Here is a 27,695-nt window from a genome sequence, read left to right on the forward strand (position 1 = left end):
GCACCCACTTGCTGGGCACGGTTTTTCCTCCAGCACCTTGTTGAAGTCGTCGTCCCTGGAACCCATCGAGCGCACGAGAGCAGCTTGCGCTTTGGGCATTTCTCTTCAGCTTCACCATCCTTCATGACAGTTGACGTAGCTTCGAGCGGAGCGATGGCACCGTCTGCAGGGCTGGCTGTGCTGGGCTCTGCTTCCTCCTCATCGCTCTCCCTGGCATATCAAGTTTGGCTAACCGCTTAATTTATGTCACCTTGGTGGCCATCTTCGCGTTTTGTATACCGCTGCTCATGTTGACGACGGAGCTCTTCTTCGCCCCCCCGTTGCAACCTCCACTGCCATCTGACTGCATCACGCTCACGTCCACTTTGCTCTGCCAGCTGCTGCCGCGCCGCTTCTCATATGACCTGACTCGCATTTTTTGCTGGCCCTGTCCCATTTTGTCTCCGACGCTCTTCCCGCGTATGGAGACTTAGTTCCGCCCAGATATGGATTATCTGGTCGCCATCTTGGAGACGTCGTTCCTGCTCCTGCCCTCTCCTTTCTTCCCGCTCTTCCTGAGCTTGAAGATGTAAATATACCCAGTCCTGGAGCTCCTCCTCCTCCTGTCGAAGTCGCTCTCGCTCTTCGCGGTGTTGAGACTCTAACGTCTCTCTCTCTCATGACGGTCGCGTTCCGCTTGCTGCTGAAGCTGTATTTGCGGCGAAATTGATGAAGAGCTAGTATGTAATTCAGCCATGCTGAATATCCGATGCCTCCGCTGCCGAATAAGCGAGCGCAAGGAACCGTAGGCCCGGATCTCATTGTCACTTACCGTAGTTTCTGAGTGTTGTGCGATTACAAGCTACAGGGACATGATCTAATGCACACCAGCGGAAACACCGCCAATCACAATGCTTCGAATTATGCACGGTGGCGCCTGCCCTCCAGGCGCCAACACAGACAAAATGCGCAGCGTGCGGGGCGAATGACCCATGCAAACGCAACACCTTGACAACGACGACTACAATGACCACCTTCAACCTCCTCAGTCAGACCAACCGGGATTCACGCTACGAATTCGACAGCTACTTACGGTAGATAGTTCTCGCCTGTCTAGCAGCTACCCCATTTCACCTGCTGATTTACTGTGCCTCCAGTCCCGCGAACAGTAGCCGTCCGCTCGCGCGCCTGGTTGCCGCACCGCCGAACATTTAATTCGTATGAATCGCTGCCGAGAGAGCTGAACCTGGCTGCCTGTGTAATGCGGCTCCTTGAACGTGATGATACCGGCGACTTCCATCTGAAGGACCTGCCCAGCAACGCGATTCCGCCTTACGCGATACTCTCACACACATGGGGCGACGAAGAGGTCCTCTTTAAAGATCTGGTGGATGGTACGGGCAGGAAAAATGCAGGCTATGCTAAGGTTCAGTTTTGCGGAGATCAAGCCTGGCGCGATGGGCTGAAACACTTCTGGATCGACACATGCTGCATCGATAAGTCAGACGCTGTCGAGGTCCAGCACGCTCTCAACTCCATGTTCCAGTGGTATCGTAACGCCACAAAATGCTATGTCTATCTCACAGACGTCTCAACCCGCAAGCGGGATGCCGACGGCAACTCTGGTTGGGAACTGGCGTTTCGGACATGCAGATGGTTTACCCGAGGATGGACTCTGCAGGAGCTTATTGCTCCAACGATCGTTGAATTCTTCTCTAAGGAGTGCGAGCGTTTGGGAGATAAAAAGTCTTTGGAACGAGATATTCACGATATAACCGGAATTCCTCTAAAAGCTCTTCAGGGAAGACCTCTATCCGATTTCAGTATTGCCGAACGAATGGCGTGGATAGAGAAGCGCGATACAAAATTTGAGGAAGATAAGGCTTACTCGCTATTCGGTATCTTTGACGTGCACATACCGGTTATTTACGGCGAAGGAAAACAGAAGGCATTAAAGCGGCTGCGAGACAAGATCCACGAGGATTATCTCTGTTTAGCAAAGCTGTGGTCCGCTGACCCGCGAGACCCGCACCACGAGAAGGAGCGCATCGAGCTAGCAAAGGGTGGTCTGCTGGCTGATGCTTACCGCTGGGTCTTTGACAACCCCGAATTTCTGCAATGGCGCCATAACTCAGAAAGTCGACTTCTCTGGATCAAGGGCGACCCTGGCAAAGGCAAGACCATGTTGCTCTGCGGTATCATCGACGAGCTAGAGCAACCCATCACTGCTAGTGGTGGCAACTTGGCGTATTTCTTTTGTCAAGCTACCGACTCGCGCATCAATAGCGCAATTGCCGTGCTACGGGGGTTGATTTACCTCCTTGCTCGCCGACAACCGCGTCTCCTCTTATATCTTCCCGAGAATACGTACGCTTCCGACGACGCAATGGCATGGGTCGTTCTATCGAAGGTTTTACGGCGTATGCTAGAAGATCCAGACTTGAAGGAAACCTACCTGGTCATTGATGCCCTTGACGAATGCGTTATCGACCTACCCAAACTTTTGGATTTCGTCGTCATTTCACCAGGACGCGTCAAGTGGCTCTTATCAAGTCGGAACGAGGTTCTTATTGAGGAGAAGCTGAAGCCTGATGTTGGGCGGACGAGACTTAGTCTCGAGTTGAAAGCGAATGCGATGCAAGTGTCTCACGCCATCGATGCGTATATCGACGGCAAGCTATCAGGTCTCGCATCACTTCAAGACGACACGCCGTTGAAAAATCAAGTGCGGGATATTTTGCACCAAAAGGCAAACGGCACGTTCCTCTGGGTTGCTCTCGTTATACAAGAGCTCAGTGAGGATGATGTTGAAAGCTGGCATGCTCTTCAAATCGTCGAAGAAGTGCCGTCGGGCCTAGATAGGATGTATGATCGCATGTTGAATGAAATCAGTCGGTACAAAAGGGACTCGGAATTTTGCCGGCGCATACTCTTGGTGGCCACGGTTGCATACCGCCCACTCTACTTGGACGAAATAGGCAGCTTATCTAGATTACCGGAGCAGATTATGGGATCGACAGAGAATATTAGGAAAGTCGTGGCTAAGTGCGGATCGTTTCTCACCATCCGAGAGGACAAGATCTACCTTATCCATCAGTCAGCCAAGGACTACTTAAGCGCATCCGCCTTGATCTTCCCCCATGGCGCACCGATTGCCCACCGGGATATATGCGCTCGATCGCTAGAGCTTATGTTACAGAAGTTAAGACGCGACATGTACGGCTTAGTTACCCCGGGATTGCCTATCGACCAGGCTCGCACGCCAGAACCGGACCCTCTTGTGACAGTACGGTATTCGTGTGTCTTCTGGGTTGACCACCTCCGCGATTCGATTACTGATAAAGACACGCCACAACGCAACACACTGGATGCGGTTCAGACATTCCTTGAACAGAAGTATCTTTACTGGCTTGAAGCTCTTAGTCTACTCCGAGCTATATCGGAAGGTGTCATTGCCATAAGAAAGCTTGAGGGCCTAGTGGTAAGAATAGCTTACTAAGACGAGACAGCCATACTGACAGAGATACAGGGGCGAACTCATCAAAGGCAGCTAACAACTTTTATTCGGGATGCGCACCGGTTCGCTCTCTCCTACAGATGGATAATCGAGGAAGCCCCTCTTCAGGCGTATACATCAGCCCTCGTATTTGCACCGGTTGGCAGTCTAGTAAAGAAGAGATTTAAGACGGAAGAACCTAGCTGGATCAGTACAAAGCCAGTAGTAGAAGCGGACTGGAATGCATGCCTCCAGACACTCGAAGGCCATAGTGCCTCGGTTACCTCGGTCGCCTTTTCGGCGGATGGCCAGCAGCTCGCATCCGGTTCATGGGACCGTACCGTTAAGATCTGGGATCCCGCCTCGGACCAATGCCTCCAGACGCTCCAAGGCCATAGCGACTCGGTTACCTCGGTCGCCTTTTCGGCGGATGGCCAGCGGCTCGCATCCGGTTCACACGACTGTACCGTTAAGATCTGGGATCCCGCCTTGGGCCAATGCCTCCAGACGCTCGAAGGCCATAGCGACTCGGTTACCTCGATGGCCTTTTCGGCGGATGGCCAGCGGCTCGCATCCGGTTCACGGGACTGTACCGTTAAGATCTGGGATCCCGCCTCGGGCCAATGCCTCCAGACGCTCGAAGGCCATAGCGACGAGGTTAACTCGATTGCCTTTTCGGCGGATGGCCAGCGGCTCGCATCCGGTTCATGGGACCGTACCGTTAAGATCTGGGATCCCGCCTCGGGCCAATGCCTCCAGACGCTCCAAGGCCATAGCGACGAGGTTAACTCGATTGCCTTTTCGGCGGATGGCCAGCGGCTCGCATCCGGTTCATGGGACCGTACCGTTAAGATCTGGGATCCCGCCTCGGGCCAATGCCTCCAGACGCTCCAAGGCCATAGCGACGAGGTTAACTCGATTGCCTTTTCGGCGGATGATCTAAGGGCGCATGGGTATAGGTTGGGGCCAGATAAGACCTGGGTTATTTGTAACGGCCAGAATGTGCTATGGTTACCACCTGAAAACCGCCCAACCTGCTCTGTAATCCAAGGGCGGATGGTAGCTATTGGCTGTTCATCAGGGCGAGTTTTTACTATTGGCTTCTCGCGCGATATATAATACATTTTTAGTTCTCTCTATTCGTTCTCTTTATGTCTTTTTTCTAGCTTGACACCAGAAGGGCCTGGGAGGATGGGTTAATTTATAGATGTTTTTGGAATTCTGGTATCTCTAACGGGCTAATGTGAATTCCTTTAAGAGGCAAATTGATAGTAACATTTTTATTCTGCTCGGTTCTGCTCGGTTCCGCGACAGCGTGGAATCAGGTATCTCAGTACGCGATTGCTTCGGGAAGAGGGCACCTGTCCTCTATGACACACCTTTTCCACAGTAGATTGGAATCGCCACTCGCACATATCGGATTCCTCAGCGCCCTCCCGAATCGAGTCAGACAATTCTGCAAAGAATTGGCCCAGTGGCGACGAGCCCTAACGCCACTTCCATGATGCCGCGAGGTTCCATAAGTCAGCCAGTTGCTGGTGCGAAGCTGTCCTAACGGAGCGAGTTGCGGCTGTTACATTAACAACGCAGCGAATTACAAGTCCTGAGCCAGTAGTTGGAAAGAGAAGCGAGCAAATAAGCCACAGGCGTCATAGACAGCTGTGTTAATGGCTCATGCATATTTAGACGGGATCTCTCAGAAGTAGGATGCTACTCTGTGAAGGTGAATATGATGGGGTTTGCTACTGTGCGATTGTATTGCTTGTCCTCCTTGTCCTTCAAAACCAGAAGAACCTCCATTATATCTATACATGGCGATAAAGTTGGCGGCAAATGGTACCATATCCAGCTGCACTTGTTACGTCAGTTCAGCTCCCCTGAGCTCCAATCAGCTTGGTTGACCAGAACTCCTTCCTGTCTGACAAGATCATCCAGCCTAGCAGATGCCTGAGGTCATGACAGTTACGGACCGCTAGAGATGCCTTATTCGCACTCGGTCCGAATGGAGGTTGAACTGCAAATCCCATCTCTAACATATAATAGGGTGTCAAACGCCCAGTCGGTCCTGGACAGCTTGCAAGAAGAAGAGCGCTAGGCAGTGGGCACAGGTCCACGCCCCCCCAAAAAAAACTAAGGCTTGCCACGCTGGTAAAACCTCCTAAAAATGAAGCTATCTACAACCTTGTCATCTTCAAACCATGGAGCCTTCACTACCCTATAAATTCTCCCTGATTTGGTCAAGGCACTCGGTACTGCACTCTCGCCGTCCCCGGGCCCCTTTGTGATTCTCGTATCCTGGCTGCCGGGTGCCTTTTGGGACCCCTTCGTATCGTGATGTCTCCCTCCTCTGGGTTCCTCTCGAAAAGGTATGCTTCCACTGCATCCTTATTGCATTCCAAATAACACTCCGAAGATGTATTCGATCTAGAAATTCTTCTCCTGTAAAATAAAGAATAATTTTGACAAGCTGTATTATCCGTTGTTTGCTGCAAGTTGGACACCGGTTGCCTCATGCCTCAGCCACCTTTTATGACAGTTTTCACACATCCCATGACCTTCGATTGGCGTTGTTAGTTATGTAGGTACGTTGACGAAATCCAGGGTATCTATTCGAAAGCCACTTGCTACATTTTGACGTAAGCATCTCTGTCCCAATTATACTTCTATCCAAATAGACGTGGCATCGGTGCTATAGACGCGCATCTATTCTCCCTTATGTATTGTTTTCTAACGATATATGTGAAGAAGATAGTAGGTATAACAAAAAATGTAGCCGCAGGACATGCACGCTAGTATCGTGCCGAAGTTACTACTCTTTTGGGTAACGGTAGAGCAGGTATGATAATTTTAAATAGTATCGTTGTTGTTACCTTCCGGTAGGGGGATCCTGATGGGAGGCTCGATGAGGCCCAATGACAGTTCCCAGAGAAATGTCCCGTTGTGACGCCTCGGCGAGCTCCGAGTCGTGGCTTCCGGCGACGATGCTGGAAGCTCAAGGGTGAGGACTCTAATTGAGAGTCCTCATTGAATACGAAATGAAGAAAAGAAAGAGATGAACACCCAACACAAAGCATATGATCCGTGTGTTATGGTAAAGAGTGCTGGGGAGCTCTCAAAGCAGCGTCCCAGACCTGCATGTACTCCTCCACCTGTGGCTCGGAGGCTCAGAACAGGCTTCATACTTCCTTCCTAGTTTAGCTAACTATCTAGTGAAGTAAATTCTGGGAACCCACTCTACTATGTGGTTTAGGCATATAGTTAAACCATTATCGAAATCTTATCTATATTTACGATGACCTCTTCCAGAGCTGGTCGAAAATTGTAATAGCATTTCGGACATCATTACACCTCTGAGAACAGAAGCTCTTACCACACACCAAAATAATTAACCTCCCCTTCACCGTCGCTGCTTTTAGCCTCCTAGGTAGTGCTGCTACTTAAATACAGTACACTAGTATATATATTACCGTGATAGCTATAACGCGTACTACGGCTTTAACCCTCTTCCAAACTAGCAACGTTACCGGAAGAATATTTGATCGATTTGTCTAAATCTGGCTCGAGAATGTCGATTATATCGACGCTATCGCTGACCGCAAGTACCCCTTTACCAACCTTTCCGCTTATCCAGTCACTTACCTCCCTCCCCCCAGCTAACCACGTTTACCTCGCTACCCAAAGTATATCTCTAATAAACTACATCGCCCGCACCCACCCCTCTCAACCCGACTATATCGCCGTCGCAGCCGGCACCCGCCACAGCGTCTCCGACAACAACGTCCACCGCCTTGACGCCTCCATCAAGTCTGTTGTTGACTTCCTCGAACCCGGCGGCATCTCCTGGTCCATCTACCAGGAAGACATGCCTTGTATGTTGAATTCCTCCCTTTCCGCCATAAATGGTACTTACACCTCCCCCAAGACTCCGGCTTCCAAGGCCCCTCCTACGCCTCGGGCTCCTACGTCCGCAAACAGAACCCCCTCGCCAGTTTCGACTCCGTCACCGGCTCCATCTCCCGCTCAGCCAAGTGCAAAAACTTCACAATGTTCGAAAAAGATCTCGCATCCAACAAGGTCCCCAGTGGATGTTCCTCACGCCCAACATGGACAACTCTGGCCATGACACCTCTGTTGCCTACGCCGGGAGATGGGCACGGAATTTCATCACCCCTTTGCTGGCTGATAACAAGTTTAACATCCCGCGGACGTTGGTCATGTTGACTTTTGATGAGGGGTCGTACAGCAGAAATAACCAGGTTTATGCTGTCTTGTTGGGGAGTGCTGTCCCGACGAACAAGAGGGGGACCGCGAATGGGACGGCGTATGGACATTATAGTGTGCTGAAGACGGTGGAGGTGAATTGGGGGTTGGGGAACTTGGGGCAGAATGATGTGGGTGCGAATGCCTTTTTCTAAGAGGATGATGACCCTGAGCCCCCGAGTTGGGGGTCCACTTGTTGTTACTTGGCAGGGTTGGGGTTAGAAGGGGGGATGGGAGGAGGTACGATGGTTATGCATTCCAACTAGTCTAGGTACACTTTACAACTTCTGGTCATTGGCAGGCAGTGTTCTTGAAATGTGATGATGAAGTTCGGTGAAAAACAATAGATATTATCAATGCCAAACGCTATTAGATCTATTTTCCCGAGATGGAAACATGAAGTTGACAGCCAGAGCTGCCTGATATTCAAGCAAGAAGTCCAAGTAATACACATCAAATCCCAGCTATCATAAAGCCAACCAAGCCCAACACGCCGGCAGCGGCGCCGACACCCCCATGAACAGCCACAGCACCGGCAGTGACAACAGGACCAGTGCTTGTGATGACAGGAGCGCCAGTTCCAGAAGCGACACCGCTGGTCGTGACGGTAGCGATAGTGGTGGGAGCAGGTCCATCGCAGTGCCAGTGGTCGCCATGAGGTTCGCACCCGATGGAAGCGGTTGGGCTGGGGGGCAGGACACCGGCGCTGTGGTCGTCATGGTCGTGGTCCTCTTCGTCCTCATGATCATGATCCTCGTCATCATGATCGTGGTCCTGTTCGTGGTCATGGTCGTCATCATGGGCGGCAGCCGTGGTGGTGGCAGGAACAGCAACGACCTCGGAAGCGGTGATGATCACCGGAGTCGCAGTGGTTGCGGGGGCGGTCTCGCGGGGTCCATCGCAATGCCTTTGGGAAGGTAAAGTCAATGACTATTCGGATGTTTTTACGAAACGGGAAAGTGCTCACCAGTGATCACCATGAGGCTCACACCCGACAGACTCGGTAGGCGAAGGTGCCAACTCCTGGGCTGCCGCAAAGGCGCTGAGGGCGAGGATGATGGCGGCAGAGAGTGTCTTCATATTGCCGTGAATAAGCGAGAGACACCGGGTGCAATATAGAGAACAAATATGCGACGATCAAACTGAGTTAGTGAGGCAAGCAAGACATGCAAAACATGGGATGAAAGGCTTTTTATAGATGATGAGCAGGACCCTTCATGTGCCCAATGTCAATAGTAGTTCCAGGCTTCCTGTACCTGCATCTGAAGCAGGTTACATCCTTGGTAAAGTCGACTTCCTCTCCTGTCATCCGATGATGTTTGCATGGGTAATCTTGTTTTTTTCTGCACCTCGATGATTTTCGTGGGGGTGAGCTGAAAGTTTCTTGCAGGAAACCAACATGCTAGGTGTGATGGAGACCATCAAGGTTCTCAGCCAAGACGTGTCTCGCTTCCACACGTGGGATCCCTTGCCACCATTTTCTGGTTGGGGCCAACGCCGCGGTGTACTCAAGTGAATAGAAGCTTCTTTTTATTTCAGCAGGGCTGACATTGAAGTGTTGAATTTGCACAGATTGCTGAAAACTATGTACATGAACATGTGTCCAACCCTCCGGAACTTTTGACGTTTTTTATGCAGTATCCACAGTTCTATTTTCATCCTTCATCCTTCACCAAGTCCTTCCTCCAGCCATACTTCCCAGGTAGCAGAGCTCGGTCGATTTTTGATCGTTGATAGGGGTGTGAAGACGGCGGGCTGGCGGCCAGCTTAGGCGGGGATAACGCCGAGAGCAACTGGTCTAATGGTCATCGCAGTGATATCTCTTCTGGCCAGCGACAGGGCAAGTTGTGGTGCCATGGGTCTGATGGCAAGCACCTCCGGGATTGGTGGCACAGCAGTACTCGCAGGCTCCAACGAGCGTGCACCCGGTAGGGGGGAAGCAATCGCGAGCAAGAAGGTCGCTCTTGAATTCGGGAGCGGCATAGGCCACAGACGCGAGATGAAAGGCCGCAATGAGGAGCTTGAAAGAGACCATCTTGACAGTGGTTGTTGGTGGAAGGCTTTTGATGAGGTAGTAGGGGGCTTGGAGAGGGTTGATCAAGAGACTCGAGCGCGAGGTGGTTGATGATGGCATTCTCTGGATGAACGCACGACATCTCGTCCTCTTTATACTTGAACTGTCCTACTAGATCCGCACTTTACCTCTGCTCACTTCGCGTAGCCCTCCAGTTCTTTCGATATGCATTGCAACTCTGTCCACATGAAGTGCCTGCCGCCGCGTGAGAGTCGACTGCTCCGAAGCTCTAAAGTGCCTACTAGAGCATCTCTGTTCTCTACCATCTATGAGTGTAGACACCGAGACGGCTTCACCAGCGGTCCGAGTCGTTGGAGGGCAGCCATGTACCTTGATGAACAGAGGGTCTTGGCGTGGAGGTTTTATCTGTGGTTGGCTGCGTATCCACTCCTTGAGCACCTTGATGGGTACATCAGCTAGGATGCTTGGCATGTGGCAGCCATGGAATATTGAACCTATTGTGGCTTGCCTTTGTCCATAGAGGTTCATGAGCATGGTGTGGTGCGTTCCATCACGTAAAGAACCCGCGCGGGATGACGGAGATCATCCAAAAGCTTGTTGGAGTCGCTTGATATTGGTAACCGAGGGTGATATTGAGGCCACAGAAGTGGGATGTAACTGCAAGGTCCCAATTTTGGATAGAGAGTCGTATTTGCAGGAAGATAGCTGGCGGCCATGGCGGAAGGTTGGCTGAGAAGAAGGAAATTAGTAGATCAAGTCAAGATGGTCATGCCGCGAACGGCTCTCGTCAATTAGTATTAAAGACAAGAAGCGTCTCAAGAACTGATGAATCTCGGTGTCTAACACCCTTCCTGTATGAGACAGACTGGTGATCAAAATGATGAAATCACTCTTCGCTCTTGGATTCGTTGTCGAGTTGGTGGCGGCCTTGCCCCAGGCTGTCACCCCAGCCCCTACTGGCCAAGCATGCTCGTAAGTGCCATCCTTCCGCTTTCGAGATTCCAGAAAACCAACACGATGTTCAGGACGAGAACCCGTACCCAGCTTGGAATTGACGCGACCATCACCAATTACCCCGAATTCATCTCGTCAATGGACCATCATTGGTCGACCTCAGGAGTTCCGTTCTCAGGGACAGAACGTGTGATTGTCTACACGTCTCTTGAAACATTTGACGGTGGCAGCTTCACAGGCTACTACACGTACGACACCAATGCCTTGCGCAGCGCGGGATACACCATCACAACTAGCACCCAGGTGTCTGTATCATGCTCTCCCACAGCGACCAGCTCGGCGGTTGGCGAATGCGAGCCGCATGGTGATCACTGGCACTGTCCCCCAGGAGTATCAGAGCCAATTACGCCTCCTTCCCCGGAGCCCCATACTACTCACTCGGCTCCTAGCTCCGGGGAGTGTGAGGCTCACGATGACCACTGGCACTGCCCTCCAGGAGTTACAGAGCCCACTACCCCCCCAGCTCCATCATCAACTCCTGTCCCCACCTCCCCTGGCTCGGACGAGTGCGAAGCGCACGGTGATCATTTGCATTGTCCTGATGGCGTGCCAGAGCCAACGACGCCCCCACCCGGCATAACTCCTACGCCGACATCGTTCAGCTCAGTGACAGCATCGACCTCATTCACTCGCACAGCATCCGACGCGCCTGTCGTTACGGCTGGTGCAGACGCCAAGACCAGAGTCGGGAGTCACTTTTTAGTATTAGCTGCAGGGGTACCGTTTGTATTGGGGATGATGTGATAGCCTGGGGGAATCTGCGCACCATCAATTGTATAGTTAATGCTCAATAAAGGATGTTGTGGGAGTGTGCGTTGAGGACCTTGATGTTCCGCCCCTGAAGCGATGGCAGCCATCAAGGTTCTCAATACCAGATATCAAGGTCCTTCTGCAACGTCATCCAATATGACATCCCAATTGACAACAGACCATTTGTTCTCCTTTTGATGCTTTGTTGCTGTGAATGAAAAGCCATCCGAGTCCTTTCATCCTGACGAAGCGATTGAGCATCCAGCTGCCTATCATCTCACCCGACAATACTCCTCACAATGCCCGACACCTCTCGCCAAACCTTGCCACACGTCCATGATGTGGTCATCATTGGTGCCGGGCCTTGTGGTCTAGCAGTAGCAGCACGACTCCGTGAAAAGGCTCCAGGTGCTATTTTCACAGACGAAGAGCACAGGAGACACCGGTTTTTGCATCGTTATGGACGATCCATGCCGCTGAAGCAAGTGAGAAACGGTCGGGTCACATGCTGCGCCCGCCCAACGGCAAGCGATACACAAGATCTCGATATCATGGCGCTCGATGCCACCCATGATGGCTGGTGTGGCCGCTGGAACAAGCTGTTTAAGTGCTACGACATCGAGCATCTCCGAAGTCCCATGTTCTGGCACGTTAGCCCAGTTGACCGCGATGCTCTCCTTGGGTATGCCTATTCGCAGAACCGGGAGAATGAGTTGCTCGAGATTCACCACTGTGTCGGAAAAGAAGTCAGCAAGCACATACGGAAGAGAACCCGGACGCAGAAGTGCTCAGCCCACAGTGCTTGCAACGCCAGAGTTGAGATCAACGAACGGGACCGCATCGACTATTTCAACCCTTCTCAGGCCCTCTTCTCTGATCATTGCCGTGCAGTCGCTAGCAGGTACCATCTCTGCGATGGTGTCGTCAAGAAAGAGTCCGTCCAAGACATCAGCTTCGACGTGGTCCAAGGCATCTCTGTCAACGACGAACCCCTCTTCACAGTCACCACAGACCGGGGCCTTCAGTATGCCCGAACTGTCGTCCTCTCTGTCGGACCAGCAAATCAACCTTCCATCCCACGTCACGCCTTCAAAGCTTTCTCGGCAACAGAATCCCTCCCTCAAGTCTGCCACAGCACCCAAATCGAAACCTTCCCCGACACCGTCGTTCGCACCAGGATGACCAACGGCCAGAGAACCAAGGTCCTCGTTATCGGCGGCGGTCTCACCTCAGCCCAACTTTCTGACCTCGCCATCCGCAAAGGCGTCACCAAAGTTTGGCACCTGATGCGCAGTCCGATCGCCATCAAGACCTTCGATGTCGAGCTCAGCTGGATGAGCAAATACCGCAACCTCGAACAGGCCTACTTTTACTCTGCCGACACGGACGAGGAGAGATTGCAGATGGTGAGAGCTGCCAGGGGAGGTGGGAGCATTTTACCGAGATACCACAAAAAGTTGAAGGATCACATCTCTCGTGGCAGGCTGGAGTTGCGGACGGAGACAAAGTTGGTGAATGCGCAGTTTGTGACCACTGAGGCGGGTGGTCGGTGGAAGGTCGAAACTGAGCCGGCGATTGAGGGTATACCGTCATTCGACTTCATCTATTTTGCGACGGGAATTGAGACAGACGTTGCTGCGCTACCGTATCTGCAGACGATGAGGAAAACGCACCCCATTGATGAGATAGGAGGGCTGCCGTGCTTGACTGAGCAATTGAAGTGGAAAGATGACGTGCCACTTTTTGTGACAGGAAGACTGGCTTCGCTGAGGTTGGGAGCTGCTGGTCCAAATCTTGGTGGGGCGCGGACGGGTGCTGAGCGGATTGCCTTGGCCATTCAGGAGCATTTTGAGGAGTGCAAACGCGAGGATAAGATCAGTGGGGACATCGCTGCGACCAATAAGGACGAGAATGAGTGGGAGCGGTTTGTGCTTGGGCGCGGAAGCAAGTATTCATGTTTGGTCGAGCACTAGAGATGAACAAGTACCCCGAAATGGAAAGAGTGAAGCATTCGCCGTGTCCGATTTGAGATGGGAGATGTGAGACGGTCGGTCTTTCCGTTGCATCCGACTGCCGGCCGTCCAAGTCTAATATCATAGCTTCGCTTAAGCCAATCGCAATAATTGAATGAAACGATGTTACTCCAATTCTAAAACATGCGATTGAGTCTGTTGGGAATGTTACAGAAAGCAAAAAGAAGCCGAGGTTCAAGCCGTTGTTTCTCAACGTTTTTTTCGCTGTTAAATCCACTTGGCTGTTGGCTTGGCATAAAAGATAAAACACAGTGGAGATCTGGGGCTCCATTGTAGACCCTGTACCCTAACCCTACGTTCTCTCCTTTTTCTCTCAAAGTCATCTCCATGCGAGCCCGATTGATGAGAGAATGTGGCACAGCTGCATTTGTTATTATAGTCGGTAGCTAGAGAAAAGCAGAGCCTCATCAGGGGTCCTTTTAGCCCCTGTAGGACCATGCCTGGTCCCTGCGTTGGCACATGTCAAAGATGATTCGGTGTTGCATTGTCAAAATCAGGGTCAAATCTGACAGGGCTGATCCGCAAGGATGCCTCGATGCTGCATGGTCCTTGTCAACATGCTGCCAACGATAAGACTCCACACACGCGATGGGACCCGATAAGCAATGCTGACCTACCACATTTGTGACTGCCTGACGGCTCGACAGCGCCATCTTGAGTCTATCAGGGCATTTCCTGGACAAAAACATGGGTCGTGTGTCTATCCCTGAACCAACACGTTAGCTTAAGATTGTGACACCCGCCAATCTGATCCAGCCTCGAACATATTTAATGACAGCGTTATCCCTCGTCAGACAGAGATGTTTCTAGCCTTATCCTTGTTTTTGTTTTTCACAACTCTCTTATCCTCGTGGTGAAATATCACGCGCATTTTCACCTTCACTCCCACATCGCCACCCCTTCACACCCACCATCCAGTCGTTACCTCTCCAACTCCCATCCATCATGACAGCCACAACCCCCCTAAAAGTAATAATAATTGGCGGCGGCCCCATCGGCCTCACCCTCGCCCAAATCCTCACCTCCGCCGGTGTCGACTTCACCATCCTCGAACGCCGCTCCACCGTCACCCCCGAAGAAGGCGCCGGCATCGCCATCGGACCCACCTCCTTCCGCCTCTACGACCAGCTCGGCCTCCTTCCCCAAATGGAAGCCATCTCCACCCCCATCCCCCACAAGCACGTCCTCCAACGCGACGGCAAAGTCTACAACTCGTACGAATTCCACCTCCGCGCCTGCCACGGCCGCGCAATGGCCTTCCTCCACCGTCTCGACCTCGTCACCACTTTATTCAGCACCCTCCCGGATTCCGCCAAAGCCAAAATCCACGTCAACAAATCCCTCTCCGACATCACCCTCACCCCTGAAGGCGTAACCGTCACCTGCGCCGATGGCACTTCCTACAACGGCACCCTCGTCATCGGCGCAGACGGCGTCCACTCCAAAACCCGCAAGATAATGAACTCCCTCTCCAACGCCCCAGAGTCCGAAACCCTCCCCTTTGAAACAACCTTTCAAGGCCTCTTCGGTAACTTCCCCCGGCTATCCCTCCCCGGCTCGGAAATCGAGCCAGGCCACGACTGGGAGTGCCATTCCGGCGGTGTGTCTTCCCAGTTCTTCGTCGGGAGGGACAGAGGCTGGTTTATCATCTACCGACCTCTCCCTGGCGGTCCTACGAGGGAAAGAATCGATTACACGGATGAGGACATCAAACAGTTCGCGGAAGATGTCAAGGACATGCATGTGACAAATAAACTGACTTTTGGGGATGTTTTCAAAAATGTCAACAAGGCTGGGTTGACACAGCTTCAGGAAGGTGCTGTCAAGAATAGGAGTTGGAAACGGATAGGGTTGGTGGGTGATGCGTGCGATAAGATCACGCCGAATGTGGGGTTGGGGTATAATAACGGGGTCTTGGACGTGATTGTGCTTGGGAACTTGCTCAAAAAGTTGAATGAGAGTGGGGAGGAGATCACCGAGGAGAAGGTGGGAAAACTGTTCAAGGAGTATCAGGCTGAGAGGAAGGAGTTTTCAGAAAAAGTGGATGATGCGGCCAGAGGGGTCATCAGAACGGTTACACATACGGGATTCATGAAGTACTTGCTTGATCGGTGGATTAATCCGGTGTTGGGGTTGGACAAGCTGTATGGTAGCAAGGTGATGGGGCCGTTGATGGCGAAGCAGCAGGTGTTGGAGTGGTTGGAGGAGAAGAATGGGATTGATGGGAATATTCCATGGGCGCACAAAGGACTGGTTGTCACGAAGGCTTAGAGTGACTGCCGTGTTGGCGTTAATTTTCTGGTAAAGGATGGAATATGGCTTGATTGTGGATGGGTAATGGTTGGGCAGGAAAACGGGTGTAAATTCTGTAATTTTTCGTAATTTTCATAGCATGAACGCGTTTGTTGGCACATTAAGAAAGTCATTGGCAGGGCGCATCATTCCTTGGAAAAGGTCCATTTGTGTCAGACAACTAGTTCTTGTGGTGTAACGAACCAGGCACATTGCATCGCTGCAGAGTAAAGCTCGACCTTCCCCGAGGGTAGAATGGAACATAATTGGTTAGGTACATTGGCGCGCTAGTGCCATCATCGGATGCTGTGATTGAGTGAATGGTACGACCAGCCATTGACGAATCGGACCTTCAGTTACCCCTGAGCCCCTTAACCCCTGACGAAGTTCGTTGATATCAACAACCCTAACCCTCATTTTCCCTCGCTAAAGCGGCCACAAAGGTGCCGTCCAAAGATCCTGACGAACCCAACCACATGAAGTGAGACATCATGCGTCAGGTGATTGCAACCCCGCCATTGATGAGGCTCTGCTCGCGCTCGTTCCCCGTGGGCAGGTGGGATTGGAGCGATACAGGGGGAATAACCCCCGTTTCGCCTATCACCCTTCAGCTGTTCGCAATCCTGCCCCAGGTCCAGCTTATCTTCTGTGTCGCGATGCCATGCATTGTGATATTGGGAACTTGATCTGCACAGTTAGTTCCGGACCTTGTCACGCGCATCAACTTATCGACCGCTTCACATCTGGACCGTGACGCTGCATGTGGGTGAAGCGTGAGGATGGGACCTGCGCCTCTTGGGTTCCCATGGGGCGTTCCATCTTAAGTTCGATCCAGCTGGCCGCCGAAATTGACGCTGGCGTACACTTCATGCATGATCGTGTTTCTCTGGTTGTTCCGTGAACTGGCAATGGCTTCTCATCGGTACAAAAGCAACATTAGGTATTTTGCTCAAAAATAGCAAATCATTAATATGGCGTTCGGCGTTATCCATTTCAGTGCCACTTCTCCTTCCTGCACTATACCCCGTCATGTGTATTAGATGCCAAGCATACTGATAAGTGGCAAATACAGTCCCTTACGCCGACGTGTGAATTGATGTCGTATTTCATGCCAACCTGTGAGACAACGTGGGGTAATACCCGCATTCGGTGAAGAGAAGCTAGAGTTGCAGTGGTGCGCGAACCATAACCACCTGTGTGTCCTTTGTCTGATGGTGTCGAGAAGTACAATACATGGCTAGACTTGGGCCTCGTGGACACTTGTTGTTGCTGCAATGCTGCCCAACCGCAAAGATTGAACTTGGTGGCCGCTACGACCTCGGTCAACACGGCCGCGTTGACAAGTTTGCTCAGCGCAAGCCATGGTCACTCATCTCTTGCTGGCGATATCGCCGAGGTTCACGAATGGTGAGAGAGAAACCTGCGAGAGGCAAGGAAGTTCGTGATCTCATAAATCGTGCTATCGTAGCAATGGGACATGATATCATCAGCTCATCAAACAGAGCCGTCGTATAAATGGGAAACCTGAAGATCCAGCAAGCAAAGACCTCAAAGAAAAAAGAAAAAAACCCCAAGTTGGGCGTGGAATGAATTTCCCCCGTCGTCTGTGCAAGCTGCATCATTCTGATACCTCATTGCAGGCCGGAAGCCCTGCAAGCCCCAGGTCTACTCTCCACTCCTCGGACTCATCAGCGATGACCGCCGTCTCCGTTTCTTTGGCCTCTGTACTCCCAAGGGCATAGATTCCATTCCATGCCCAAGATTAATCACCTCCTCATTGAATGCAGTTGCAGAGGCAAAGTCAACCTCTGCCTGTGTGCCTTGGAAATGAGACTTTTGGTGCTGAACGAGATTGTCTCGCCTGGTGTATGTGGCGGCACAATGATCGCAGGGGAACGTGTCCACAATTCCCTTTCCAGTTTTCCTGCTGTGCTTGATGGTCTTCTTGTGCTTCTCCATTTTTTTACGCTGGTCTGGGCCAGCAATGGGATAAAAGCCGCATGGTTCGCAGCTAAGCACAGGTGACTGACCATATACAGTTTCGACGGGGGATCCGTCGGTGCTACGGCTCTCTTCTGTCGAATAACCCCCTCCTGCATCAGTGAAAACTGCAGGAAATGAGTTCATAGTGTTGGCCTCTCCATGAGTTGTAGGCGAGCTCCATATGTGTTCGCCCTGGTCCAAGAAAGGCATGGGTCGCAAGATGGGTGATTCTTGCCAAATTTCACTGTTTCCGTATGCACCAGAAAAGGAGCAGTGGATCATGAGAGCAGATTCGGGGGCAGTTACTTGTTGAGAGTTGGGTGACGAGGCGGCAAAGTACGAAGTCGATTGTGACGTCGGTACTCCAGAAGAGACCATGTGTGAAGAATCGAGCTCAATATACTGGGGTAAAGCTGGAGAAAAGTTTCTGGCATTGATGGTTTGCGATGGTTGTGATTTGGGCCACGCGCCGTCTCCTGGAGACTCACAGGCTCCTTGTATGGTGGAATGATGAAAACTATCACACATGGATGACCAGGTAGGGACAATGGCTAATGGCGTGCAGCTTGATGTGGGCGAGATGTGGCTGTTGCTCGCAAAAGGAGAGTTGATGAACCCAGAGCTGGTGCTTGGGGACACGCTTGAGGTGGCTAGAAATTGCGGGCGGGCGTCAATAACGCGACTTTGAGGTCGAAACCTAAGCTCTGGCATTTTCTCAAGAGGAGGCCGGGGAGCCAAGGTCCGCCTCCGTTCAGCACTCATCTCCACTGGACTAGCAGTGTCCATCATCTCCGCCGGTGACACCTTCTCAGTGTTCATGAGCTCTGGCGGCGATGTGTTGTGTTGGGTGGGATGTGAGTAGATCTCCACAACGTGTTGATCAGGTGACGATGGTAAACCCTGCGAGTGTGTTTTCTGATGCCCATCAGACCTCGGTGAAACTTGGGCATCTTTCCGATTGTTGATGGGCTGACCCTCTTCGGAGTCCGTCTCCACAGAGCTTTGAGACCGAGATCGGCTTTTCTGAGAGGAGCTGGAAGAGGACCCAAGAAACAAGTCTGCTAGGGCCTTCTTGAATGACCTCCTATGACGAAGGAATTGCAGTCGTTCCTCAAACGCTTTCATCTGCTCTTCCTGTTTCTTCAGGACGCTCTGCTGTTGCTTCACAGTACTCTCCAATACTTGAATGCGGCACTCGAAGTCCACATCCTTCTCTTCATTTGAACTGAAACTTATCAGTCAGCTAGACAACATCTAAGAGATGGCGTCTGACGAACCTATAACCTGCATGGATATGTTTTGATGATGGGCTTCGTGGTGACAGGCTTGGTGGCGACGAGGTTTGAGGTGAGATGATGTCGGAAGATGGTAGCTCAGATATGCCAGTAATGACAGAGCTGGGAGACTCCATGATAACTGAGAATGCGGAATGATTGTGTTAAGTTATGGCGTAGTGAGGTGCTTGGTAGAGCGAACAGATGATATCAGACCGCAGAATGTAAAGGTGCCAAAGACAGGGAAGTTCGCCATTTATTAATTGTCTTTCAGCAGCGGCTCTTCTTTCAGTCCAGAAGACGACATGGCCCTTCGTCTTTAATTGGCTTCGGAACTTGCAGCAAGAGTTTGGACGTCCTGGAGGTAATTCCCCGACAGGGTTCCTGCATGCCGCATCGATGGCCTCAGCATGGCCAGTAGAAGACGGCCAATTTCCATACTTGATAACTATAGACCACTAGGGAGGCGAGTATGGCAGACCATTGGAACTAGATCGGGTGCGATATGCGTGCCGTCTGGGGAACTAAACGGGGACCGGATGGGTAAGGGATCCTGCCGTTGGAAATCCGAAAAAGGCAAACGGATTTGTACATGGAAGTTCCATTCGACCCCCTGTACCAACTTGGACCTGCACCGCTGACTTGGCCCGAGGCAACTGAGATTGGTTGCCTTTAACCACATGCAGGAGGCAGAATCCAGAGTAGGGGTTTTGCCAGTGGCTTCCGGATATCAACACTCAGTCCCTTCGAAGAATTCCGGAGCAAGCATGGCGCTAACGTAGCAAGACCTAGAGGCCTACATCTTGCAGGTTCGATATCGACATGTGGATGGAAAGGAACTGAGAGAAAAAGGGCGGCTTGTAGGTCTTGAAGGATCAAGGTATCTGACGGAGAAACATATGTTAAAGATAGAATATAAAAGCGTCTGGGGGCTTGGGGCTCCATACTGACGTTAATACGCGGTTTGTTACCCGTGCGGAGAGACTTTGCGGAGGGTTGCCATGTGGAATAGGTGCAGGGGGGCTGGGCGAGGCTCCAAGGCATTCTTGTGAGACGTAATCCCAATATCAAGGCTGGCTGATGACAGCATCTGGAGACCGGACATGGGAACATGGCAGAGAGCCAGGAAGAGATGCTTCCGAAAGTGAAGAGGAAAGATGGCTAGATATAGCACCTTCTTTGCCTCCTCTTCGATAGCCAAGACATGGCCGCCGAAATGGCCTTCGTCTGGGATGGAAAAAGGGCCCCCATACGCCGCGGCCCCCATATTTTGAGAGTAAACTTGAGGCTTGCAAGGAAACAGCAGAGACAACAGCAGTGAGTATGTGGCTCAGTGGCCTTGTGGTTGCTCCGGCCGATATCAGATCGACACCATGGAATTCAGGCAGGCTGGGCAAGCCGAGCCTGGAGGGGGTCTCGAGAGAGCGTAGTTACCGATGAAAGCCATTGGATAATAGATAGATACCGCTCATTTGGGCGAGCCAGATGTTTAGTTGGGCTAGGCAAGGTCGACCTCAAAGGTAGAGAGCATGTCAATGAAGTGACAGGATTCCCTAAAGATCAACTCAAAGATGGTTTCCCCGATGGCATCCATCGAAGTTGATTTACCCCGCTCAATGAAGCTTGACCAAATCACAATAGACCCGGAGAGATTGGGCCAGTTGATTGGCCCATCTGGACCGGCAACGGCAATGCACTAAGCCAGAGCAGGCAAGAAAGGAAGAATGTCTTTCCTCAGCATCAGGCGAGGCAAGTCACACTTTCCAGGCGATAAGCAGAAAGGGTTAGTTCTCGCCCGCGAGATGATTCAGTGTCTGAGACGCCAATGATAGAAGAGCTTATGTGCACCAATTCCATACAAAGCTCGTGTCCAGATGACCTGTTGAAGTGGACGGTGATATCGGGGATATCACTATCACCCAGTTCAACAAGATTTCATGATAGATCCCTTATATAAGCTCGTGTGGTTGAGTAATGGACACCAGGTGACAGTTAGCGTCTCACACGAAGTACGAGCAGCCTCCGATACTCGGACGATAACAGCAGAACGGGGGGGCTTCACTTTTCCAGTTGGGGTGTTGCAAGGCTACGGTCAGCGGCACGTCCATCGACCATTGTTCGGCATGATGTAGACGCGATACTGACCAGAAACCTGGGTGAGATCGATGCTAACCCACAGCTGCTGCTGGGGTTTGTATTATGAGGCCTGCTTGTCAGCTTCTTTCTTGTTATCGCTGGGCAGATACACTGCGGGGTAAACTTGAGCCGCACTCAGGTCGCGGGCGAGAAGGAGGCCTTGGGAGCCTGCGCAAGCACATCATACAAAAAAACTCGAACTTCTGTCTTTTTGACAATGCAGACATAGAATGTTGTCAATTGTTAGGCCTGGCCCACTGACATGCGTCATAATCAATCAAGGCTCTCCATTATTTTGTATCAAACATGCCAAGACAACTCTCCGCACAGCCTTCGTCCAGGGGTTGGGGCGCAGATAATGCGCAGCTGCATGTCGATTTGATCCAATTGTCTTTGCCCATCCACTGGCGGCCGCCCTGGATAATGGAATTTGCCAATCAGCGGGCATTCAGTTGAGAGTTGGAGGGGAGCAAGAGGGGCCAGCGCGCAGGCAGACGCCCCGATTTCTCACATCCTCAGTCAGCCAGCCTATGAGATGTTGTCCTATCCATGCAACTACGGCAGCTGTCTGCAAGTGTTCTCCTGCAGTAGCCAGTCCAAGGCGTCCCGGCCGCCTGTGCCTCAGATCCCTCCCACTTCCATGGTCTCAATCCTCCCCCAGCTTATAAGAGCTATCAGCCCGGAACCCCGCCCTCACTTTCCCCTTGAACCTTTGCAGCAAGACCATTGCTCTCTGGTCTTCGTGTTATACAGCTCACCCCCACCTCCACAACCACAATCATGTGTCCGGTACCCTACTCTCCCCAATCCCCATTCCTTGAGAGAGGAAGAAACTCAGCGCCTGTCAATGCTGCCGCATATGGCGATGATGAGTCGACAGTATGCAGCGACGACTCTAGTGTCGTCTCCTCCGTATACAGTGACAGATATTGGATAAGCCAGGAACATTGTCCTCTCCAGTAAGTGTGCCCAGTCCCGTCTGCCGGAGGGCATGTGCTAATATTTGAGCACCTAGTCAAGTAGAGAAGAACGAGGCGGGCAAGCAGGTATACGAGGCTTGGAACATCACCTATCTTCCCGGCCAACGGGAGGTATTGGGTGGTTTCAAGGCGCTCGGGGTGGGTGTGCATGAATACCAACAAACCGAAGCCAGGGTGTCAACAGTTGCTCAAGCATCCGAACAGTCCGTCCTTGCCAACATGTTCTACGACGCCGTCAAACAGTATCAAGACAAGCATCGCCGTGGATGGGCTGGCCGGATCCTCCGTGGGAAGCAAAAGACATATGAAGAACACCTTGACACGATCTGTGGCAGCCTTCCAAACGAAGTCCAACACGCCATCACAGATTTGCTTCTTGACAGGGGGAGAGCGACATCGACCAGTTACCGCACTCGAACCTGGACGCTTGTAACTCTCCGTGTACAGAGCCTTCTGCGATTCTCCGGCGCGGATCACGCGGACGTCCCACAACCTCGTCGTCGATTGTGGAAGAAGAAAGCCGCCATTGGAAACCAGGCCTTGAGGATCTCTCTTGTTATTCGAGGTGGGGAGACCGGGGTCAGCAAGACCGCTGATGGCCTCGAGGGATGCCACCAAGATTCCAATCCCTGGGGGCGTGCTGACGAGGCCGAAACGAGCGAAATGGCCCGTGAGAGACACCGTCAAAGAGGTCTCAGAGTGGAAGCATCGCGGCCCAAACGCACCGAATCGCCACCATCATATCGATCGACTTCGGTATCACCACACAGAGAGCGACGGAGCTTCGCATCCCCGCCCTCATACACAAGTCGTCCAGATCGATCTCGCGGCCGTAGCCTTTCGTCAGAACAGGTCAGACATCGCGTCCAAAGGCGTGACCGCTCAGAGGACAGCATGTCAGATAGCTGGCCATCGCCGTTCGGCCGCGATCCGTATGGAGCTCCAACACCTCCAGAGACATATACACCGCCGCCGGCAATCTCAGCATACAGCAGACCATCTGTGATCCCCCCTCCTTTGCCAACACAATTCCCTCTTGGTCCTCCCATGATTCCTCGTTACCTGCCACCTCCGCCACCCCCTCCGCCAATGTCAATGTTGCCGTGCAAAGCATGCCAAACCCTTACGCCATGCATGCACTTCCCCAACTCCCACCGATACCAATGCCATCGGCAACTGATCAACACAGTGAACAACATCCCCACCCATCCGCCTTGCGTCTTTTGCTTTGGTGGCATGAGCCCGTCTTTCCCCCCTCCTCCGCCTCCCCCTCCGATGCCATCTTACTACCCCGGCCCAATGCCAATGGGCCCGCCTCCCCCTCCACCTCCGGGTATGTGGCCACCACTGAGACCTATCGTACCACCTAGCGAACTTGGCGAGATGTGCGGTACGTCTGCGCTCATGGCAACCCCACCACCACGTCAAAGACAGGACCTGGTGATGAGGACATCAGAGTTCCCTCGCTCCGATTGTAGAACAGAAATTGCTCGCGATGCTATGTCCGATTTTGACTTTGACTCGTTCTTGAAGGACGACATTGATCCCCCTTCGCTACCGCCGCTGCCTTCGTCTTCATCATCCTCGTCATCATTGTCGTCTAGGTCTTCCTCTCCGGTACGCCGGCCATATAGGCCCGCCAGAGTACAGGATGCCGATGAGATTAGTGTTACTTCGACCGAGGTTTCGGATGAGGATGCACGTTCGGCTCGAGATGGTGATGATGGTCAGGTTCCACAGCTCGAGGAAGGGAAGGCGGTCTTAAAGCCTGAGGTATAGCGGTTGCGCTTCTGGGGATAGGTGGACATGGTGAATCGGTGCTTCATGCTACGATAATGATGCGATGATATGGCTTTGCTCTTTCATATGTACCTTGACGGTTTTGTTGGTCTATTTTAGGGTCTGGACTACTAAGTAGCTGTCATCATGGTTGGTCGTCATGGTTGATAGGAGGGACTGGAAGCTGGTGGGATTTGATAGTTCCTTCAGGCGCATTTCTTGTCTGTTTGATGTTGTTTTGTAAGGGAAGTATCCTGATGCTTTAAGTATCGATAGCCACACTGCGCATAAAAAGAAGATGAAAATAAATCAAGAGAAAGTTTCACGTTCACATCTCACTTTCACATCCAAAAGGTGCCTGGTTTACCGGCCATTGGCGTTCTAAAATGCCCCACCAGTCGCCCCACAGCACCCGCACCACGAGCATTTGCAAACGAAAACTCCGAAAATGGCCCGTGCCATTAACCGGCAGCATCGCAATATAGCACGTGATATCGGCATTTCACTTGCAACCACCGACGACACGGACAACTCACCGCCCGATCAATCCTTGGCCAGCATCGAAGCTGGCAAAAAAAAAAATCCCAAAGATTTCGCCGCTGCTTTTCGAAATCTCGGCCTTTCCCCGTCACCACCACCAAACCACCCAGAAGCAACCACAACACCACCTCCCCCACCACCGAACCAATCAAAAAAATGCATCTCATGTACATCCCCACCGCCGACGGCCTCGGCCGCCAGTACACCCTCAAAAAGGTCCTCGACGGCAAGGTCACCCGCTCTGCCCACCCGGCGCGCTTCTCCCCCGACGACAAGTGGTCCCGCCACCGGCTCGCGATGCGCAAGAGATATGCTGCCTTGTTGGATGCCGCCGAGAAGAGTATGTCGCGTTCCGTCACGTTTTTGTCGAAAAAGAAGCTAACCCGCGAGCGTGTAACAGAGTAAAATAAAAATTTACTTCGCGATCGCATCATCCAGTACGATACCAAAAGCAGCAAATAAACAGCGCCGAGCAGGAAGGAGAAGTGTAGGAAATAGGTCGACAGAAGGAGATACCCAACAGCGCTATTACCAGGTCAATTCAGCGCTCCATTTTCTATCCATCACCCAATCAAGTCTTTTTGGCAGGATTGAGAGGAGGAGGAAGGAAGACAAGTGGTTTCACTACTTGTTGCCAGTTAAACTGGAGCAGAACATGAATTGGAGGCGGAGGAGTGGACAATAAATACCGATAGCAGCGAAACTGTGCTACCAGCGCATAATCATACGGGGAAAATGGAAAAGGGCTCTGTTTTTCTCTAGGTGTTCAGGGAGTTCATACTTTGTGGAATTATCCCCTAGGTTGTCATTGACATTCAGCAACAATACACACACACAAACCCACATCTGCATTTTTGTGGCACCATCGCAGGATGTACACTTTATTTTGTTTGTCTATATGTGCTGTTTACCTCTTCTTCTTGGCGTTGATATTGCGACCAGCACCTACCTTGATCCTCCCGTTCCCAGGGCCCCTTGACCCGGTGAGAATACTGGGAAGATAATCCTCATCCATCAGATCTTTGTACTTTGTGCGGCGCTCCTCATCCGTCTTCCTGACATACTCCTTTTGGTCCTCAGCCAGGATTAGCTCATTGCCCCAGCCGTTTTTGCCGCCTCCAACAATGCGCTTGGTGTTGGAAGAGCCGTGTGTTGGCTTGGGAATGCTGTAGACGTTGCCACGGTTGTTGAACTGAAAGTTCTTCTTGAGGTGCAATGTGAAGTTGCCAGACGCGTCCGTGCTGCATGACACACGGGTGAGGGTAGCCTGTCCGCAAGATGGGCAGAACTGCTTCGTGGTGTCCTTGCAGACCTTCCAGCAGCCGTGGCATCTTAGAACCCAGGTCTTGAGAAAGGTGATTTTGGTAAGGCTGGTGTCAAGCAGGCTGTGATATTGTTAGCTCATTGCTCATTTGAGCTCTCGCGCGAAGGTCACTCACTTCAAGTTGATTCTAAGCGCAACGTTTCGCATGGCCATATCCGCCGTAATAAGAGCTGCTTGAAGAAACCGCTGGGTTTGTTGCTTTCCGGCGCCGGCCTTCTCCTTGGCTTGGTACTTCTTGATGTTGCTGGGAGCTGCGGGTGTATGTATTAGTGAACAAGAACTTCTCAGGGTAATTCATGAAGCCACATACTGATCCACCCTTCCTCGTCATCATCTTCCTCCGCCTCAGCCTGTTCAACCTCAGCCTTAACTGGCGTCTGGTTCAGGTCAACCTTCTCCAATTCTTGCGCTACCTCCTCTGGTGTTGTCTCAGTCAATGGCGCATCCGCTTCAGTCACTGTTTCTGGTGCAGCATCCTGCTCTTCAGTTTTGGTCTCCTCCTGCTTGGCCGGTGGTTTTCCGTTCACGGTCTTTTGTGTTGGGTCTTTCCTCAAGCGCCACTGTTAAACCCATTAGCTTTCCGAATATCCCAAGCCGCATGAAAGGCGCCGTACATCACCACCATTCCTCTCAACCTCCAACTCATACGTCAAGGCAAGGAGCTGCAAATCGGGCTTCGACAACACCTGCAGATCACCCGTCCTCCGCGCAAAGCCAGTAACAAACGCCATCGACTCGGGCTTGGGTGTCCTAAACTTGATGAATGGCGCAAGCGTCGTCTGGTATCGTGATCGGGTGGCCTCATCGCGAACTGAAAAACACAAAAGTTTTAGTGAGGCAGTCCCAAGATGTCAATATTCCCAGGGCCACACACTCTCGGACACAACCGCTGGAATGGTGTACAGCTCCTCCGCCTGAGAAAGAAGCGTTGATACTGTTGGATCGTTTCTGATAATAGCGTTGGCATCAATCACCAAGGAGTGGACCTGCTTGGTTGAGGTCTGGGCTGGCTGTTCTGCGACGGGCGCATTCTCGACGACTTCGGGTGGGGCGGGGTCCTCGATCTTGGGCGCTTGAGCGCTGGGCTCTGGTTGTCGTTCCATGATTTCGATTGGCTGGATCCTGAGGATATCGAGCAGAATATCGAGGAGTCCAAAGATGTTAGCGATTCAATCGTTAGGCCGGGGCGCTCAATATCGTGGTCGTCCTGGGCTTGTGATGCATGAATTTCCCAAAAATTCATGTGGGGTTGAACTGGCAGAATTTCCGTTCCCAAAATCCATCCCACACGAGCCGAAAGGCGGTCAGGAATAAGACCCACAAGACCCCTGGGCCCACTTTGGACTTCAAGGCGTCTTAGCATTATGAACTATCCTACTTCATTCACTCAACATGATCACCGTCCTTATGAGATAGGAGGGACCCTCAAATTCTCTCAAAGGTGATGATGTCCGCGAAACTATACTGAATTCGTTTGGCTTCGTGGCTCTTGCGTGATACTTTGGGTTTTCGGTGCAAGAAGTTTGTACATACTCGGTGAAGGGGTGATGAAAACACCAACATGGATGACTCATAGCAGGTCAAACACAAAACGTTGAAGCAACATTGTGGCCGGTGAACAGTGTTCTCTTAATGGGGGCTTTATAGCAGCAGAAAGCTTTCCCTTGTCAATTATGACTCTTGTTTCCCTGGTCCGTATAAACCTGAAGGCGTTCCAAGCATTTTTCAACTTCATGGCAACTGTGGTGATCTCAAGAGGGTACGAGTTCTAAATAGCGTTAGAGCAGTTGCGACAAAATAGGCATCAACCTTGGGCGGTT

General features: G+C 51.8%; 11 protein-coding genes across 11 annotated transcripts; 6 read left to right on the top strand and 5 right to left on the bottom strand.

Annotated features, from left to right (window-relative positions):
- Positions 1 to 1,240: 1,240 nt before the first annotated feature.
- Positions 1,241 to 4,594, top strand: HET-R (Heterokaryon incompatibility NOD-like receptor R; the record flags this gene model as incomplete). The annotated part of the gene is made up of 2 exons (XM_062944378.1): positions 1,241 to 3,460; positions 3,509 to 4,594. 2 exons carry the CDS (start codon positions 1,241 to 1,243, stop codon positions 4,592 to 4,594), a joined length of 3,306 nt encoding a protein of 1,101 aa, XP_062803195.1.
- Positions 4,595 to 8,035: 3,441 nt separating this feature from the next.
- QC764_206695 (uncharacterized protein) lies at positions 8,036 to 9,089 on the bottom strand. Its single transcript, XM_062944379.1, has 2 exons — positions 8,703 to 9,089; positions 8,036 to 8,642 (listed from the first exon to the last, which is right to left on the bottom strand). Exons 1-2 carry the CDS (start codon positions 8,813 to 8,815, stop codon positions 8,189 to 8,191), a joined length of 567 nt encoding a protein of 188 aa, XP_062803196.1. The 5' UTR covers positions 8,816 to 9,089; the 3' UTR covers positions 8,036 to 8,188.
- Positions 9,090 to 10,625: 1,536 nt separating this feature from the next.
- On the top strand, positions 10,626 to 11,528 carry QC764_206700 (uncharacterized protein; the record flags this gene model as incomplete). Its single annotated transcript, XM_062944380.1, has 1 exon — positions 10,626 to 11,528. The coding sequence occupies one exon, from the start codon at positions 10,626 to 10,628 to the stop codon at positions 11,526 to 11,528; it is 903 nt and encodes a 300-aa protein (XP_062803197.1).
- A 305-nt stretch (positions 11,529 to 11,833) lies between these two features.
- On the top strand, positions 11,834 to 13,507 carry QC764_206710 (uncharacterized protein; the record flags this gene model as incomplete). The annotated part of the gene is made up of 1 exon (XM_062944381.1): positions 11,834 to 13,507. One exon carries the CDS (start codon positions 11,834 to 11,836, stop codon positions 13,505 to 13,507), a length of 1,674 nt encoding a protein of 557 aa, XP_062803198.1.
- A 199-nt stretch (positions 13,508 to 13,706) lies between these two features.
- On the bottom strand, positions 13,707 to 15,660 carry QC764_0037730 (uncharacterized protein; the record flags this gene model as incomplete). Its single annotated transcript, XM_062940253.1, has 3 exons — positions 13,707 to 14,105; positions 14,185 to 15,562; positions 15,652 to 15,660. 2 exons carry the CDS (start codon positions 15,658 to 15,660, stop codon positions 15,110 to 15,112), a joined length of 462 nt encoding a protein of 153 aa, XP_062803199.1. The 3' UTR covers positions 13,707 to 14,105; positions 14,185 to 15,109.
- QC764_0037740 (uncharacterized protein) lies at positions 14,513 to 15,838 on the top strand (the record flags this gene model as incomplete). Its single annotated transcript, XM_062940254.1, has 1 exon — positions 14,513 to 15,838. The coding sequence occupies one exon, from the start codon at positions 14,513 to 14,515 to the stop codon at positions 15,836 to 15,838; it is 1,326 nt and encodes a 441-aa protein (XP_062803200.1).
- A 1,686-nt stretch (positions 15,839 to 17,524) lies between these two features.
- On the bottom strand, positions 17,525 to 19,253 carry QC764_206730 (uncharacterized protein; the record flags this gene model as incomplete). Its single annotated transcript, XM_062944382.1, has 2 exons — positions 17,525 to 19,067; positions 19,120 to 19,253. The coding sequence occupies 2 exons, from the start codon at positions 19,251 to 19,253 to the stop codon at positions 17,525 to 17,527; spliced, it is 1,677 nt and encodes a 558-aa protein (XP_062803201.1).
- Positions 19,254 to 19,912: 659 nt separating this feature from the next.
- QC764_206740 (uncharacterized protein) lies at positions 19,913 to 20,383 on the bottom strand (the record flags this gene model as incomplete). Its single annotated transcript, XM_062944383.1, has 2 exons — positions 19,913 to 20,000; positions 20,088 to 20,383. 2 exons carry the CDS (start codon positions 20,381 to 20,383, stop codon positions 19,913 to 19,915), a joined length of 384 nt encoding a protein of 127 aa, XP_062803202.1.
- Positions 20,384 to 21,572: 1,189 nt separating this feature from the next.
- On the top strand, positions 21,573 to 24,011 carry QC764_206750 (uncharacterized protein; the record flags this gene model as incomplete). Its single annotated transcript, XM_062944384.1, has 2 exons — positions 21,573 to 22,211; positions 22,268 to 24,011. The coding sequence occupies exons 1-2, from the start codon at positions 22,033 to 22,035 to the stop codon at positions 24,009 to 24,011; spliced, it is 1,923 nt and encodes a 640-aa protein (XP_062803203.1). The 5' UTR covers positions 21,573 to 22,032.
- Positions 24,012 to 24,707: 696 nt separating this feature from the next.
- NOP10 (snoRNP complex protein) lies at positions 24,708 to 25,425 on the top strand (the record flags this gene model as incomplete). The annotated part of the gene is made up of 2 exons (XM_062944385.1): positions 24,708 to 24,891; positions 24,952 to 25,425. 2 exons carry the CDS (start codon positions 24,708 to 24,710, stop codon positions 24,954 to 24,956), a joined length of 189 nt encoding a protein of 62 aa, XP_062803204.1. The 3' UTR covers positions 24,957 to 25,425.
- On the bottom strand, positions 25,421 to 27,176 carry nob1 (20S-pre-rRNA D-site endonuclease nob1). The gene is made up of 5 exons (XM_062944386.1): positions 26,750 to 27,176; positions 26,490 to 26,686; positions 26,186 to 26,435; positions 25,991 to 26,126; positions 25,421 to 25,936 (listed from the first exon to the last, which is right to left on the bottom strand). The coding sequence occupies exons 1-5, from the start codon at positions 26,976 to 26,978 to the stop codon at positions 25,459 to 25,461; spliced, it is 1,290 nt and encodes a 429-aa protein (XP_062803205.1). The 5' UTR covers positions 26,979 to 27,176; the 3' UTR covers positions 25,421 to 25,458.
- Positions 27,177 to 27,695: the final 519 nt, after the last annotated feature.

Source organism: Podospora pseudoanserina, chromosome 2, assembly GCF_035222485.1.
Source record: "Podospora pseudoanserina strain CBS 124.78 chromosome 2, whole genome shotgun sequence".
Taxonomy (NCBI): domain Eukaryota; kingdom Fungi; phylum Ascomycota; class Sordariomycetes; order Sordariales; family Podosporaceae; genus Podospora; species Podospora pseudoanserina.